At 33.5% G+C, this 18,155-nt stretch overlaps 1 protein-coding gene and 1 long non-coding RNA gene across 5 annotated transcripts in view; one reads left to right on the top strand and one right to left on the bottom strand.

Moving 5' to 3' along the window:
• Window positions 1–18,155, bottom strand: part of LOC136043945 (tryptophan 5-hydroxylase 1-like) — a 142,320-nt gene that overhangs the window by 46,455 nt on the left and 77,710 nt on the right. For all 4 annotated transcript variants that reach the window (XM_065729018.1, XM_065729020.1, XM_065729017.1 and 1 more), the window contains one exon: window positions 9,237–9,304. In XM_065729018.1, the coding sequence (XP_065585090.1) occupies window positions 9,237–9,304 (68 nt within the window). The remainder of the gene's footprint in view (window positions 1–9,236; window positions 9,305–18,155) is intronic.
• Window positions 1–18,155, top strand: part of LOC136043947 (uncharacterized) — a 101,862-nt gene that overhangs the window by 80,729 nt on the left and 2,978 nt on the right. The gene's annotated exons all lie outside the window — the stretch shown is intronic.

Raw genomic sequence — 18,155 nt, 5'->3', positions numbered from 1 at the left:
AAGCCCTCCTCCCCTCCCCCTGTTCAAGACCTGAATAAAATATCCAACTAAAAGGATAAGGTGTTATTTTGTAACAATGCGCTCCTAATGGAGGAAATTCTATTCTTCTTTTTTTCTTTTTTTTTTTTTTTTTGGTTATATGGTTGTACAGGGAGAAACCAGAATTATATGGGCAAATTCTGTTCTAAACTTTAATTTCCTTATGCAGACAAGAACAAAAAGCCTAAAAGTAGGCGGTTTTAGCAGCTAATTTTTATGCGTAAATAGCAAAATAAGTGTATGATGATACATATTAATTTCATAAAATATAGAATGAAATAAAAATACATTTTCATATAATATAAAACATGGAATATATTATTAAATATAAAAATAAGTAAATAAGTAAATAACTATATATATATATATATATATATATATATATATATATATATATATATATATATATATTATATATATATATATATATATATATATATATATATATATATATATATATATATATATATATATATATATATATATATATATATATATATATATATAGATATATATATATATATCAAACAGTTCGTGGTAAAGAACTGTAGTAAGGAGCGACCCGGCTCAATAGTAACCGAAACTAAAAAAAATGGAATTTCGATACCATTAGTTTAATTATAAAAATTGCATTTTAATGCTGATTTTAAATATATAACTTTTATCGAGATTAGTCTTGCCCATCAAAAGTTACGAGCCTGAGAAAACTTGCCTCATTTTAGAAAATAGGGGAAAACAATCCCTAAAAGTCATACAATCTTAACGAGAATCACACCATCAGATTCAGCGTATCAGAGAATCTTAATTTAGAAGTTTCAAGCTCCTACCTACAAAAATGTGGAATTTCCCATTTTTTGCCAGAAGACAAATCACGGATGCGTGTTTATTTGTTTGTTTTTTGTTTTTTTTGTTTTTTTGTTGTTGTTTTTTTCCCAGGGGTGATCGTATCGACTCAGTGGTCCTAGAATGTCGTGAGAGGGCTCATTCTAACGGAAATTAAAAGTTATAGTGCCCTTTTTAAGTGACCAAAAATTGGAGGGCACCTAGGCCCCCTTCCACGCTCATTTTTTCCCCAAAGTCACCGGATCAAAATTCTGAGATAGCCATTTTATTCACCATAGTCGAAAAACCTAATAACTATGTCCTTGGAAACGACTTACTTCCCCGCAGTCCCCGTGGGAGGGGTTGCAAGTTACAAACTTTGACCTGCGTTTGCATATAGTAATGGTTACTGGGAAGTGTACGGACGTTTTTAGGGGGATTTTTTTAAGGGGGATATATATAAATAGGTATATATATATATATATATATATATATATATATATATATATATATATATATATATATATATATATATATATATATATATATATATATATATATATATATATATATATATATATATATATATATATATATTCTCCCTATCTCATTTATCCAGTACCAGTGAAAGGTAGGATATTTTGGCTTCTTAGATTGAAGACTAGCTATCAGTACCATAATAGAATGTCTTGTCATGTCGTTTAAAATGCTTTTTAATCATCAACTAAATACAAATAGCTTCAAATATACTTCAAATAGTATCAAGCAAATAGAAAAGAAAATGTAATACTGTAATGTAGATTACAGTACAAGATGTTTAACACTGTTCAATCGTAACTTGTAAAACGTAATCAGACCTTATCTTCCTCTGATGTGTCTTCACCATTTTTTTGTGTGGTTGCTGAAGCTTTCACCCTTCTCATGTGGTGAAGTAACTGATCATCTTCACATTCCACACTTTCTTGAGCCCTTTTCGTTCCATATTTTGTTTTTAGAATCCCCCGCAAAGTCTCTGTTTTCAGTTTATTCTAACGGTCAGTTTTTATTACTTCTACAGTGGTGAAAAACCTCTCTACATTGACATTTGAAAATGGAAGGGTGAAAATAAATAATACTGGCGGTTTCAGGTTAGGATACAAATTCTGTTCAGGCAGCATTTTTTTTCGCCAATACCAAACACCAGTAGGTCACGGCATCCATTATTTTGACGTTTTCAATATCGATGAGGCTCTGCATCCTCCATTCCTGCTCGGTTTTGATTCCATCCCATGGGAACTGTCCATACTTCCAAACAAAAGGTAGCAGAGAGGCAGGCTGAAGTGATTGGGCTGACACTGGATCAACCATTTCAGCATATTTGCAAATGTCGTCTTCGAAACGGAACCTTTTCTATCTGACCTTAACGTCAAGAGAGAGTCGTGTCCGTTTGGACCCAAGTAAACACTTTCAAGAGGAAGTTAAAAATTTGGATTGTTCACATCGATTTCAAAAGCAATAGTTGATTCCGCATAGTCCTTCTGCAGGAAGTTCAGAGAAAACTATTTGATCAGAGACTCAGTCTCTTGTTTAAGGCAATAAAACTGTAGCTTGTCAGCCTGAAAAGCTACATTGAAGTCCATCAACAAGCCCAATGCAAGTGCAACAAACTCAAAAAGACATTCCATGACCGGGTTCAGATTTGTGTAGACAACCTCGTTTAGCTTTGTTGGATCCTCAACTAGTAGAACTCTGTAGTAGGCGCTTAGAGCATCCCACTGCTCCAGTATCCTGTCAACAGGAGCTTTGACTGAAAGCCACCTAGTCTATCCAGCCTGGAGAATCCTGTGCATGTCAACTTGATAGAATTTTCGGAACTCAATGAAAGCATGCTGCCTCTTGGCACTATGTGTAAAGTGGCTATAAATGGACCAACAGATGTCTTCCATGGATTTTGGTAATTTTTTACATTCGTAAGAAGCAACTAGATGGACCATATGGCAAAAGCACTTCACAATCACTAACCATGGGAATTCTTGTCTGATCATGGATAAAAAACTTTCATGAGCTCCCATCATGGAGTTAGTGGTATCAAAACAGAACCCTATGAAATTAGCAGGAGGAAGTTTGTGCGTTTCAACTATGCACTTCTTCGGCTCCTCAAATATAGACTTGGCTGAAGAGTCGGGGGACTCAATTAAATCATGTATGTCAATTTTAACTGAAAGATCATCATTTCAAAGTTTAACTCCTACTACAAGAAGTTTTTTGGTCAATACATCAGTTGATTCGCCAATAATGACAGAGAAGCAGCGATTCTGCAGGGTTTCAGTTAAACGTTCTTCAGAGAAGCCACTTAGTCCTGTTCGTATAATATTGGTAGCTTTTTGTTTCTTGAGGCAGACATTGTCAACTACCTGCTTTGAAGGTATTGGTTTAAAAAAATCTACCAGAGTCTCAACCTTTGAAATAACTAGGTCATGTTTCACCAACAAACTGCAGATCCCAGTCTCTAGAAGCTTTGTTTGATCAGTGAATTCACCTTGCGAAAACTGATCAAGAGTATTTTTTGATGCTGACGCATCAGCATCAGGCTTTGATAGGTGCTTCTTTGTCTTTGCATGTTTTACCAGTTCTGACTTGCCACTCTTTCCCAATTTGAGATCAGTATTACAAACTGCACATTATCCAAGGTATGAGCTCTTTTTTTCAACCACGCCTTCAGTTGTGGGTCTGTCAGCCAAGAATCAACAGATTTTTGACAGTACTGTGTACTAGCACCATGTACAGGTTCACCCTTTTTCTGTTTCTCTTTTGGTGGAATTTTATAGATCGAAGTAGGTGGCAACAATCACTATTGTAGGCTACACTGCTAAGACTCAAAACTTCATACAACTAACTCTCAAGACCTTTTCATCAAGATAAAGATGAAGCAGTCTTAAATAGCTGTGCAAATATTACTGTTGCAATTTAATTTTTTTTTTAAAGTTTAGCATGTTTACTGTCATTTAACCACTCTTGAAACAAAAGTATTCTAGTATAATAGAGGAGGGCAAAATCATCAGACTAGCCGGAGCATGCCTGAGTGTCAGTTGTTACATGATTAGTACAGCAGATGGTTTGAGGCGAGTAGAGGTACATTGCTTATGCTAATGTCACCTAACCTTGAATGGTAGCCAAAGAAATAACTAGAATCTATACAACTTTTACAAGGCAAATTCTGCTACAAAATACTTTGTTTGTTACATAATCCACAAAAAATGGATTTATAATGAAACATTAAGTTTGAGACCAATGTTTTAAAGATTGAGACCAATGTTTTAAAGATTGAGACCAATGTTTTAAGCCTTGTTTACACCCCAAAACTAGAAATATTTTGGTCATTTTCAAGAGCTCAAATTGTGACATGAATTTGCGACAGAAGTGATTATTGTAGTCGTAAAGAACATAAAAAAAGGCATCGAGTGGTATTTTCACTTTATTTGTAAGTCAAAAATATGAACAACAAAAAATTTACCAATTATAGTATAGAGCTGCATGATTTTCTCCTGGGTATGTAGGCTTGCTAAAAACACGAAATCCATTTATTACTACATGTGCCATTGTTTTAACATGGCTGTCAGTTTGTTTGTCTTTTAAAAACTAGGGTAATGAAATGGTAAGAGAGGTGTTCAAAAAGGTATAGCCTACCTGTATTATTCACGTCAGTACTTATAAACCTGGCTACGTATTCGTGTTCAAGTTTTTTTAATACTACAGTAAGAACAACTACATACCCTGTAAAACTATGAAAATAGATTATAACTTTATTTATCTGACCTGTAAAAAAAATGACATGCTATCTACCAAATAATGTTATGAAAAAAGAACCCAAAAATGACAATACATATGGCTTCGTCAATCGAGAACAGTCCAAGCTGAAATTATTGTTTTAAGCCCACATCAGCATGGAACTGTTTCAAACAGTTCTTTGTTGCCAGTTTGTTTCTTAGGACTCCTGTACATCTCAATATCTTTGTGCTGTTAAAATGTTTAAGTAACTGAACAAGTACTTCTCTGTGATTCCAAGTTCAATTCGCAAAGCAACAGATCCTGAATCGAATTATCCTGCTTCTCTGATCAAGAAGATGATGATGATGAAAAAATAAAAGGAAAACCCCTAAAAATTCACTAAAAGTCCATGGGAGAGGAAAAATCCCTAGAAAATCCTAGATCCCTAAAAAAAAATCTCGCCCCTAAAAGATTTAAAAAATCCCCATTTTAGGGGAGAAATCCCTATAATGAAAACACTGCTTCTTGCTCGAATTTGGCACTTCTGATAGTTCCAATGCCCATCATATATGCGCTTGTGCATTGGCAGTGCACAACTGCACTGGTCACTAATATCGATACTTGTGCGTCCCAGTTTTAGAATGACTGTGATACCTGAGGACCACATTTGCCACTCTGACTGTGAAAGAAAAGTATGTTTTAATTTTAAGTGTATAGGCATAGGAAACTGAAGTTTGTTAAAATCACCAGTGTTACAAAAATATGACTTCTGTCTAAACAATTTCTGTTCACATTCATATTTTTAGACTGAGTGTGAGCCTATTGGTTAGAGCCTAGCTTAATGCTACCCAACAATATATAGGTATTGACACCAAAATATCGATAATTCGAAAAGTATTGTATCGAGTGTCAATGCCTGATATTTTTAAGTATTGTCTGTTTTTGAGCCTATTGGTTAAAGCCTAGCTTCATGCTGCCCAACAATATATAGGTACTGACACCAAAATATCGATAATTTGAAAAGTATCGTATTGAGTGTCAATACCTGATATTTTTAAGTACTGTGTGTCTCTGAGCCTATCAGTTATAGCCTATTGCTTAGAGCCTAGCATCATGCTGCCCAACAATATATATGTATTGACACCAAAATATCGATAATTTGAAAAGTATCGTATCGAGTGTCAATACCTGATATTTTTAAGTACTCTCTGTTTCTCAGCATATTGTTAGAGCCTAGCTTCATGTTGCCCAACAATTTATATGTATTGACACCGAAGTATCGCTAATTTGAAAAGTATTGTATCGAGTGTCAATACCTCATATTTTTAAGTATTGTCTGTTTCTGAGCCTATTGGTTAAAGCCTAGCTTCATGCTGCCCAACAATATATAGGTACTGGCACCAAAATATCGATAATTTGAAAAGTATCGTATAGAGTGTCAATGCCTGACATTTTTAATTATTGTCTGTTTCTGAGCCTATTGGTTAGATCCTAGCTTCATGCTGTATCGAGTGTTAATACCTGATATTGTCAAGTATTGTCTTTTTCTGAGCCTACTGGTTAGAGCCTAGATTCATGCTGCCCAGCAAAATATTGGTATTAACACCAAAATATCGATAATTTGAAAAGTATCGTATCGAGTTTCAATACCTGATATTTTTAAGCATTGTATGTTTCTGAGCCTATTGGTTAGAGCCTAGCTTCATGTTGTATCGAGTGTCAATACCTAATATTTTTAAGTACTGTCTGTTTCAACAGGGTTTTTGTTTTCTTAAGCTCAGGGTCTCTCAAACTTTTCAAATGTTGAACTGAAAAAGTATTAAGCAAATAAACATGTTCCACCATACAATCATTTCACCTTTAAAACTGAATCCATCCTAAGTGAAGTGTTTAGTCTAATAATAAAAATTAGTTTCATATTAAACATTCTGTGAACAACTAGAACTATTACGCTGCACCATCTGGGGCACATTAACTACTGTTGGAGAGATCCAATCTTAGGTGATAAAATCTCGAAAGGTATTTTCTTTTATCCCAAGAATTTTTTTTACAGATTTTGGAGTTCTACTTATATTGGTAGCTTAAGGGTTTGAAATGATTAGAGTTTGTGTTGTATGGATTGAAATTAAATTATCTACATATATTATTGATTTAAGGAGGGTTGAGTTGAACGACACTTCACTCGGCATCTGAAAAAAAGCCTGACAAAAATTGAAAACTTAACTTAACTCGTCAAATAATGGAATTCGTGGAAAATCGTTAGTGAATTTAGGTGAAGCAAAATTTTGAAAAAAAACAGTTTAATTGAATAAAAAATATAAAGGAGAAATCCCATGAACAATAGTTAAAAAGACGATATTTTTAACAATAGTTAAAAAGAACAGAAGTTTATAAAAGTCAAAATGGCTTGATTAAATATTTGAAGAAGATCAAATTTCATGAAAAAAACAATTACTCGAAAGGAAAAAATTTAAATGAAATGCACTCAATAAAAATTGAAAACCTGTGTTTTTGCTTAAAAATTTGAAGCTCTGAGAGTTTCTAAAACAGAAAAACTATATTTTCGCACGATAAAATTGGAGCTATGTGGATGAGCGAATTTCCTCGGCAAATATTCTTCCATTTAAAAAACAATATATTTTAAATCTTAGAGATAAAAATTAAAAATCTGTGATTTCGTTCGACGAAATTCAAATGTATGTGAGTCTCCGCGACAAAATCGAATCTAGTTGATTGCGATTTTCTTGAAAATCTTTTATTCTTTACAATAACAATGAAAAATCCAAAATTAAAAATCCTTCGAATATGTTACAAATTTTTTAATCTCTGAAACATTTTGATTAATATGGAAAATAATAAAAAATTTGGGGAAAATTAAAAAAGACGATACCACATAAAAAAAATATTTGAAAATTGGGGATTTTCCTTGACAAAATTAAAATCATGAAAATTAAGTAAGAAAAACATAAATTTGTGAAAACTCAATGACTAATTTAGGTGAGGCTAGAGTGAGGTTGCATAGATTCACACTCCTTTAATATTTATTGTTGATTTAGTTTCATTTATAAATTATTTTTTTAACTTTAATTTTGTCTTTCAATTTTTATCGATTGACTTCTCAGATTTTAATTTTTTAAACTGATTCACAGGTTTTCAATATTTGCTCTGAAAAAATCACAGGTTTTCGATTATTTGTTCAAGTGACTCCCAACTTTCTCAACGTCAGCGTTTGCTTTTCCCAATATGTTACAATCTCCTATTTTACGTTTAGATTGCAAAACTTTGACTTTTTTTTATTATTATTGTGAATTTTCCGAATATTTTAAATTTTGTTGAGAAAATAGATTTTCATTTTTTGTAAATATTTCAAAGATTTTTATTATTTGTCGAGGAAATTCAAAGATTCTCCATTTTTTTCATATAGATTCTGAAAGTTTTCGATTTTGTCGAGTTTGGTTTCTTCAATTTTTGTTGTAAAATTAAAAAAAATTCAATTTTGTCAAAAAGCTTAAACGATTTTCTATTTTTATTGTGAAGAGATCCTAGGTTAAACATTTTGTAGAGGAAATTTATAGATTTTAAGTTTTTTGTCAAGACCATTTCAGAAATTTTTGTCGTAAGGATTTCACTTTTTTCAATTTTCAATTTTTGTAGAAGAAATTCATAAATTTTCCACTTTTGTCCAGAAAAACCACAAATTTTCAATTTTTGTCACAAACATTTGAAATGCATTGATTTTACAGGGAAAATTTTTTATCATTTTAAGTTTTTGTCAAAAAAATTTGCTGACTGTTTTTGTCGAGGAAATACGCAGATATTGAACTTTTGTCGATTGAATGCATAGGCTTTCAATTTTTTTAAGGGTATACCGGTTTCTAAACCCTTTAGAAAATTTAAATGGCCTCCCTTTGAACGGCCCTACTACTCAATAGTAATCTTAATGGTGATTCTTCCTTTGCTGCGTGATTAACTTTTATTTTTGTTTTAAAGGGAGGACTAAAGTTTGAAATACTTTACAAGAAAAACCAATAAATTTATGTGATTCAGTGAGAAAAGAGCTGGAATTACTTTCTTTTTGCCATTTTTTTATTGAAATTTTAACAATTTATTGTCTGTTGTATTTATGACTGCACAATGCACCCATGGTATAACAGTAAATAATAGAACACAGTAACATGGAACAATATAAATGGAACACAGTAATAAGGGTATCTTATCTTAATAAAAGCTTAGTTAATCTTGTTCGTCTTGCCTTGAACACAAACCAAGATATATTAATATGAAAGAGTTTGCAAGAAATTATAAATGGGTATCTGCAGAAACTTCGGGGGGGGGGAGACGGGGAGCGTCGGATGATTTGCCCCCAACCATGCATTGCACTCCCGCCCGAAACATCGAATAGGGAGATCAGCACCTGCGCAACGCCGACCATTGGTTAGCATGCGAAAAAGTTCGAAGTTTTAAGTTAAGTTCTAGAAAAAACAATACTATTACAAGACCACCTTAGCTAAATCTAATTAAAGCAAAATTTGGTCCCTCTGTCATCAAATAAGAAGCACTCAATTATCCTTATTTCTATATACTTATATACTTTACGCTTTGCAAAAAGTTGCAAAAACATCACTTACTATTTGTAAGCCATTGCCAAATCAGTGAAATATTTTCTTCTTACTCTGTATACTGGGTCCTTGAATCCCTAAAAAATAGAATTTAAGAAAAAATATAAAAAAAAAAATATATAATAATCGGTATTTTAAGTACCTACGCAAGGTGCTAACATCCCATAGCTTATGGGTTTCATATCTTGACGAAACCCCCTTAAAAGGTAAATCAGTCATAGGAACCTTCAGGATGTTTTAAAAAATAATTTCAGTTATTAAATTGCAAATACTCTAATGCAGTATTTTACGCTAAAATTCAGTTTATTACTTTGTCCCACTTCTTCTTGGAAAGTTATCAAACAGTTCGTAATAACGGGGTGTTTGTGAGGAAAGACTCGGTCCAATAGCAACCAAAACTCAAGAACTATTCTCTTTATAAGAGGGGTTGCCCCTTCCTCAATCCTCACTCTTTACGCTAAAGTTTAACTTCTTGTCCTGACCTTAATTCTGCCAGAGGAATGACGCATGGATGGATAATAAATAGACTTGTATATCAGCAAATGAACTGAAATCATTTTTACACAATCCTAAAATGGGTTTATGCCTGATTTGCCTCTCACTCACTCGGACTATCTGTCTTGGCTTCTTTTACAATTAACCATGGCTTGATGCCTGTAACTATATGATTTTAATTCACTACTTGATTTAATTCTTCAAGAACACTTAAACACAATGGTCGTTGACTTTGAATGAGTGTAGCATTTTCGTAAAGAACAAGGGCTGAGAAATGGGCAGCCCTCCTCATTTACAGAATAAAGTCTCTTTATTTTAAGTTATAAAGTTGCTCCTTAACTTCAGTTAAAAAAAAAAAGAACTCCTGTATTTTCATTGAATCTTAGTAAGAGATGAACTTGACAAATGTGATTTACTTCTATGCAATGGAAGATGCTCCAAGCATCTCCAAGCGTCTCCAGATGCTCCAAGCATCTCCAAGCGTCTCCAGATGCTCCAAGCACCATTCTATGTTTTAAAGTGATGTTTTCTGCATTTTTCTACAGACTAAAATAGATATTATAGAGCTTACTTCTTGCCTCCCACAAAGTTTCAGAATAGAATTTAAAATTTTGAGCCATAGATTTATTTTTTCATTTGTCAGAATTTTTTTTTTGCAAAAATTCGATATTCTTAATACACAGAATAAAAAAATGAAGGTACCAAAGAAACATGCATCGAAATTCTAGGGGGGGGGGTAGCTTCTCTATTTTTCAATTTTTCAATAAAAATGCCAAAAATGAAATTTATCAAATTTATAAAAAGAAAAATATCTACGAAGAAATCTTACCCCTCGGCCTCCGCAATTAATACTTCTAAGCACACTGTTTGTTCTCAAGTTCATAAGAAAATACCAAAAACAATATTGTACTTTCTTTTTTCAAAAGATTGTAAGAGAATGAAAACAAGCAATTTTTCGTATTATTCCTCTTCTACCAGTTGTCTTCAATAATCTTTGTTATAAGATGCATAGTGCTTGCAGCAGCAGGCACAAACTAGTTGAATTAAAATGATAACATAATTTTTCCCATGTCTGCTGCCTCGAAGTCCCGATTCTGATCCGAATTCTGATCCATTCATAGTCAACTTAGGCATTCAATATTATCAATATGTTTAACCTGCTCACAGCCAGGACCTAAAGGTCTGATATCCCACTAGTCTTCTAATAAAGATTGAATATTGCTCGTTTTAAACTTAGTTATTCTATTTTACTTTTAATATCCTAGGTTTTTAATTTGAAGCCAATACTTTGGTTTTATCTTCTTTTTTTATGCCATCGATTTTTGTATTTGGGGGGACGACAATATGGGTCTAATCTCCGCGGTTTCGTAATAAAATATGAGGTTTTATTTGTGTTTTTTTCAAGCCGTATATATGACCACAATAATTAAACCACAGAGAACTTGCCTGTGCGAAACCCTTTGGATGGAAAAGCAAGATCTGCTAATACAGTTCAAATAATTGCTCCCTAAGATCATGGGAGCTGCTGAAACTGTCTCTGGCTGGACAAAATGCAGAACTATAGTGGAGGTACAGTCTTTCCTCCAAAATGTACCTCCTCTGAACTGAGCAGTTATCTAAACAATTGTACCTCCTCCGCACTGATAATAACCCCCAACCTTCTTTGTAAACTGTAAGCCAAAGGCTGGACAGATCATTCTAGTGCTATATTTACAAACTACTCTCAAATCTTACTTCGGGCCAAAAGGATGGTTTTTGCTTCTTCTCGAGCCAGGGTCAACAGTGTATGGACTTTTTGTAGACTTTAGCTAAATTGATTTTTTATGGTCTGCATTAGAAAAGAATATATTAATTGTTTCCGACGTGCTATCTGTTGTCATAAGATATTTGTTAACATTATTTATTTAATTATTTCACTTTAATTTTCAGTAAATTTTCGATATTGCAAATATTTTCTTATATATTTACAACATTGAAAAATAAAAATTACAGGGAACAAAAATCCCAATTTTCTGAATCAATTAACGTTATTATATATAGTATTCGTTTTATCTTTATTAGTTCTTTCTATGGACTGTTCATAAAAATGTAGTTTTCAACAAAGGGCAAACTACGCAATAGGCTTTAGATTTTTAAGATTAGGGGAGGGGGAAGGGGGCAGTAGCCAAAGACGTGTTTGTTACGTTTTTGTTTCTTTTAAGTTTGACTTGAATATTCAAACTAATTTTTATTAGTTTTAAAATTTATTTATTCATTTATATTACCACTTGTTTTCTGTATGTTTGATATATTTAATTATTAATAATCTGTTCGTTTCTGTTTGTCTGTTTGTTCTATTCAGAAATATATATGAAATTTAAACTTATTTGAACCGGAATCAAGTTGATGTTTTCATTCTACATGATTTGAGTCTACCATCAAAGTTTTAGTAGATAGTTAGGCAAGATGCATCTTGCCAGACCCAAAATCATACAAATGTTTTCAATATCTAAGATCGGAAAATAACGGTTTATATTGACCTTCCTTTTTCCGCTTTGCCTCCTACTATCACAAATTGTTACCATAAAGATTGACATATGGTACCTGTTTCGACCAGAATAACGGAAAATTTCAACCACTTTGGTTAGAACCCTTGGCTTTTCCAGCATCTCATTCCTTTACTCGTTATTTCTTTTTCAAAATGGTAGATATGCTCCAATTTGTTTCAAGCTAAATCAAACAATAATTTTTAAGTGGGCCCGTGGTTTTCCCAACACGACATGGAATTCCAAACACGACCTTCATAATAGGAAGGTAGGTCTTTTGCAGTAGCTTTAAACGTTTAGTATACAAGATAATTTTACTAACAAGATCGGAGCAACAGAGCGGCCCTGTTGCTTCACCAATACCTCCATCTCTGCTACCTCCAACTTTTAGCAAAAGGAGGCATTTTGCAGCATATTTAAACCAGAACCATTCAAAAGTCTTAAGTTGTACAATCTGAGATCAAATGGGATTAAAAGATTATGGGAAAACAAAATATAAATAGCAAATATATTAAATCAGGGATGATCCATAGAGTGATATTTTGTAAGGAGGGGGAAGTGATTGCTGGATGTCGATGTTTCTAAAAATGAATGAAATTGCCTCCCTCAAACGACTTCTCTCATATTATTCCCCCTTTTGTCCAACCGACGCAACGGCACCCAGCTCGGTTCAATTATCTAAGGCAGCTTGATCCGGCGGTTCACTTCTATCTGGAACAATCTTCCTGAGGATGTTATTCCTGCAAATCCCTCGTTTGACTCCTTCAAAAAAAAGTTTAAAAGATAGGTGTATGTATATAAATATTATCCTACTCCAACCTTCAGGTTTCTAGTTGAAATGTAGGCATATGAGTGTATATATGGTGTATAGAGTATGGTGTATGGTGTATGGCATATGGTGTATATATATATATAAACATTATCTTACTCCAACCTTCAACTTTCTAGTTGAAATGTAGGCATATGAGTGTATATATGGTGTATGGAGTATGGTGTATGGTGTATGGCATATGGTATATATATATATATATATATATATATATATATATATATATATATATATATATATATATATATATATATATATATATATATATATATAAACATTATCCTACTCCAACCTTCAGCTTTCTAGTTGAAATGTAGGCATATGAGTGTATATATGGTGTATGGACAATGGTGTATGGTGTATGGCATATGGTGTATATATATATACATTATCTTACTCCAACCTTCAGCTTTCTAGTTGAAATGTAGGCATATGAGTGTATATATGGTGTATAGAGTATGGTGTATGGTGTATGGCATATGGTGTATATATATATATATAAACATTATCCTACTCCAACCTTCAGCTTTCTAGTTGAAATGTAGGCATATGAGTGTATATATGGTGTATGGAGTATGGTGTATGGTGTATGGCATATGGTGTATATATATATATAAACATTATCCTACTCCAACCTTCAGCTTTCTAGTTGAAATGTAGGCATATGAGTGTATATATGGTGTATGGAGTATGGTGTATGGTGTATGGCATATGGTGTATATATATATAAACATTATCTTACTCCAACCTTCAGCTTTCTAGTTGAAATGTAGGCATATGAGTGTATATATGGTGTATGGAGTATGGTGTATGGTGTATGGCATATGGTGTATATATATATATATATATATATATATAAACATTATCCTACTCCAACCTTCAGCTTTCTAGTTGAAATGTAGGCATATGAGTGTATATATGGTGTATGGAGCATGGTGTATGGTGTATGGCATATGGTGTATATATATATAAACATTATCTTACTCCAACCTTCAGCTTTCTAGTTGAAATGTAGGCATATGACATATTGTTTTAACCGGAATCAGCCGGTATGATTGAACGCATTAATTTTGCCTCAAAGGTAAGTTTAACTCCACACCCAGTACTAGTTTTTCAGCGGAAAGGTAAGTGGTATCGACTTTAATTTCATAATAGATGTGATTTTGAGAGGTATATACTCCTTCTCAGACGTTAGTACTAAAGTGCTCATATCTGCTTGAAATTCTTTTAGCAAATAACCAGGGTTAAAGAGGCAAAGCTTATACATCACCAAAGGTTTGCTTATTTTCCAATCTCCCATTTCCCTTCACACCAAAGTGCCCAGACTTGCTCGAAATTGAATAGGAAGATAAATTTTTATATTAGAGGTCACGATATATATTCCTCGGTAAGGTCCAAACATCTATTACGGAAATCTTTTTTAAATCTGACCAAAAATCAATTCTGGGCCCCTTTCTAATTCTAGTAATGAATTATTTTTAAACGCCTTAAATTGTTTCTAAACACTTTGAGTGGAGGTGGGGTTACACACGGCACACAGGAACCGTACTGTAGCTCTGAAGATATCATGGGTAAGTCATCTGACAAAGGTCAAAGTTTGGCAACCAAAGTGTTCTGAAACCTCTGTATAAAATTTCAGAGGTTGATCTGGTAGCATCGAGTCTTCACAAATTAAATAAAAAAACTATTTTTTTTTTTAACTGAAAGTAAGTTTGACTCTTTGTTACAATTCTACTTTTTATAACAATTAAAAACTTTAGCGTAAAGAGCGAGGGATTGCGGAGGGGACAACCCATTTCATATACGGAGTAATTTCTGTTCGTTTTAAGTTTTAATGTCGCTCTTTACTTTCAGTTAAAAAAACTAGTTTTTTTATTTAATTTTTGAACTTTTTTGTATTAATGCATGTTTGATTTTGGCTCTCCGTACATAAATTATTAAAATGAAATTTGCATATTAATTCTTTTTTTGGCCAAATAGCTTGCTCTTAGTTTTGATCAGACGGTTTTGAGAAATAAGGGGTGGGGAAGGAGGCCTAGTTGCCCTCCAAATTTTCGGTTACTTAATAAGGCAACTAGAACTTTTAATTTTTAACGAACGATTTTATTAGTAAAAAATATACGTAACTTAAGAATTAACTTACGTAACAAACTTTTATATTCTTATATTTTTAATTATATATATGAGGGGGTTTGTCCCATCGTTAATACCTCGCTCTTCACACTAAATCTTAAGTTTTGTCCCAATTCTTTAAGAATGACCCCTGAATCAGAAAGGCCGTAGAATAAATAGCTGAAATTACTAAAATTACTTTAGCATAAAGAGCGAAGTATTTGCTCCTCCTGAATACCTCGCTCTTTATGCTAAAGTATTTTTAGAACCCTTCATATGCGTAATAATCTCTGTTCGTTTTAAGTTTTAATGCTACTCCTTACTTTCAATTGAAAAAACTTATATTTTCATTGTTTTTTTTAATAGTAAAACTAGAAAATCCTGCGCCCTTTTCATTGAATTTCTCTTCCCCCATGAAATATTCCTCCAGGGGAAGATCCTCCCACACATCCCCCTCCCCTCAACCCCACACCCAAACCAAAAAAATCCCCTGAAAACGTCGGTACACTTCCCAATAACCATAACTGTTTGTAAACATTGGTCAAAGTATGTAACTTGCAGCCCCTCCCCAGGGACTGTGGGGGAGTAAGTCATCCCCAAAGACATAGTTATTTTGTTTTTCGACTATGTGGAACAAAATGGCTTTCTCAAAATTTTTATCCGTTGATTTTGGGAAAAAGTGAGCGTGGGAGGGGGCCTAGGTGCCCTCCAATTTTCTGGTCACTTAAAAAGGGCACTAGAACTTTTAATTTCCGTTAGAATGAGCCCTTTCACGACATTCTAGGACCACTGAGTCGATACGATCACCCCTGGGGAAAAAACAACAACAATGGGAAATAAACGCGCATCCGTGATTTGTCTTCTGGCAAAAAATGCGAAATTCCACATTTTTGTAGATAGGGACTTGAAACTACTACAATAGGGTTCTCTGATACGCTGAATCTGATGGTGTGATTTTCGTTAAGATCGTATGACTTTTAGGGGGTGTTTTGCCCTATTTTCTAACATGAGGCAAATTTTCTCAGGCTCTTAACTTTTGATGACAAAGATTAAATTTGATGAAACTTATGTATTTAAAATCAACATAACAATCCGATTCTTTTGATGTATCTTTTAGTATCGAAATTCCGTTTTTTTAGAGTTTTGTTTACTATTGAGCCGGGTCGCTCCTTACTACAGTTCGTTACCACGAACTGTTTGAAAAGCACATCTGGTATATCAGTTCGTGGTAACGAACTGTAGTAAGGAGCGACCCGGCTCAATAGTAACCAAAACTCTAAAAGATAAAATTTTGATACCAATAGTTGCATCAAAAGAATTATATTTTTATGGGGATTTTTAAATAAATGTTTCATCAAGTTTAGTCTTACCCATCAAAAGCTACGAGCCTGAGAAAATTTGCCTTATTTTAGAAAACAGGGGGAAACACCCCCAAAAATTCATAGAATCTTAATGAAAATCACACCATCAGATTCAAAATTTTGAGATGGCCATTTTGTTCAGCATAGTTGACAAATCTAAGAACTATGTCTTTGGAGAACCCTATTGTAGAAGTTTCAAGCTCCTATCTACAAAAATATAGAACTTTGTATTTTTTGCAAGAAGGCAGATCACGTATGCGTGTTTATTTGGATTTTTTTTTCCCAGGGGTGATCATATCGACCCATTGGTCCTAGAATCTTGCCAGAGGACTTATTCTAACGGAAATGAAAAGTTCTAGTGGCCTTTTCAAGTGACCAAAAATATTGGTGGGAACCTAGGCCCCCTCCCCCGCTAATTATTTTCCCAAAGTCACCGGATCAAAATTCTGAGATAGCCATTTTCTTCAGCGTAGTCAAAAAACCTTATAACTATGTCTTTGGGGACACCTTACTCTCCCACAGTCCCCTTAGGAGGGGCCACATGTTACAAACTTTGACCAGTGCAGTAGCCTAATGGTTATTTGGAAGTGTAGAGACGTTTTCAGGGGGATTTTTAGGTTGGAGGGGAGGGGTTGAGAAGAGGAGGATATGTTGGGGGAACTTTCCTTGGAGGAATTTGTCATGGGGAAAGAAAAGTTTCATGAAGGGAGCGCAGGATTCTCTAGCATTATTAAAAAAAAACAATGAAAAAATAAATATGAAAAAGCTTTTTTCGACTGAAAGTAAGGAGAAGCATTAAAACTTAAAACGATCAGAAATTATTACGCATATGATGGGCTCACCTCATCCTAATACCTCGCTCTTTACGCTAAAGCATTTTTAGTAATTTCGACTATTTATTCTACGGCTTTTGTGATTCAGGGGTCATTCTTAAGAAATTGGGACAAAATTTAATATTTAGTGCAAAGAGCGAGGTAGTGACGAGGGGGCGAACCCCTTCATATACGTAATAAAAACACGAGAATACAGAAGTTCTTTACGTAAGCTAATTTGTAAGTTACGTATTTCTTTTACTAATAAAAAGATTCGTAAAAATTAAAAGTTCTAGTTGCCTTTTTAAGTAACCAAAATATCGGAGGGCAACTAGGCCTCCTCCCCCGCTCTTTTTTTCTCAAAATCATTCGATCAAAACTATGAGAAAGCCAATTATCCAAAAAAATAAATATGCAATTTTTTTTTTAATTATTCATCTGCGGAGAGCCAAAATCAAAACATGCATTGATTCAAAACGTGCAGAAATTAATTAAAAAAACACGTTTTTTTAACGGAAAGTAAGGAGCGACATTAAAATTTAAAACGAACAGAAATTAATTCGTATATGAAAGGGGCTGCCCCCTCCTCAACGTCCCGCTCTTTACGCTAAAGTTTTTTACTGTTTTAAAAAGTAGAGTTGAGAGAAAGAGTCAAACTTTAGCGTGAAGAGCCTGGCGTTGATGAGGAAGCAGCCCCTTTCATATACGAAGTAATTTCTGTTCGTTTTAAGTTTTAATGTCGCTCCTTACTTTCCGTTAAAAACTTGTTTGTTTTTTTTTAATTAATATTAACA

This window comes from Artemia franciscana, chromosome 2 (genome assembly GCF_032884065.1).
Source record: "Artemia franciscana chromosome 2, ASM3288406v1, whole genome shotgun sequence".
NCBI lineage: Eukaryota > Metazoa > Arthropoda > Branchiopoda > Anostraca > Artemiidae > Artemia > Artemia franciscana.
This window is presented reverse-complemented; position numbering and strand designations above follow the sequence as displayed.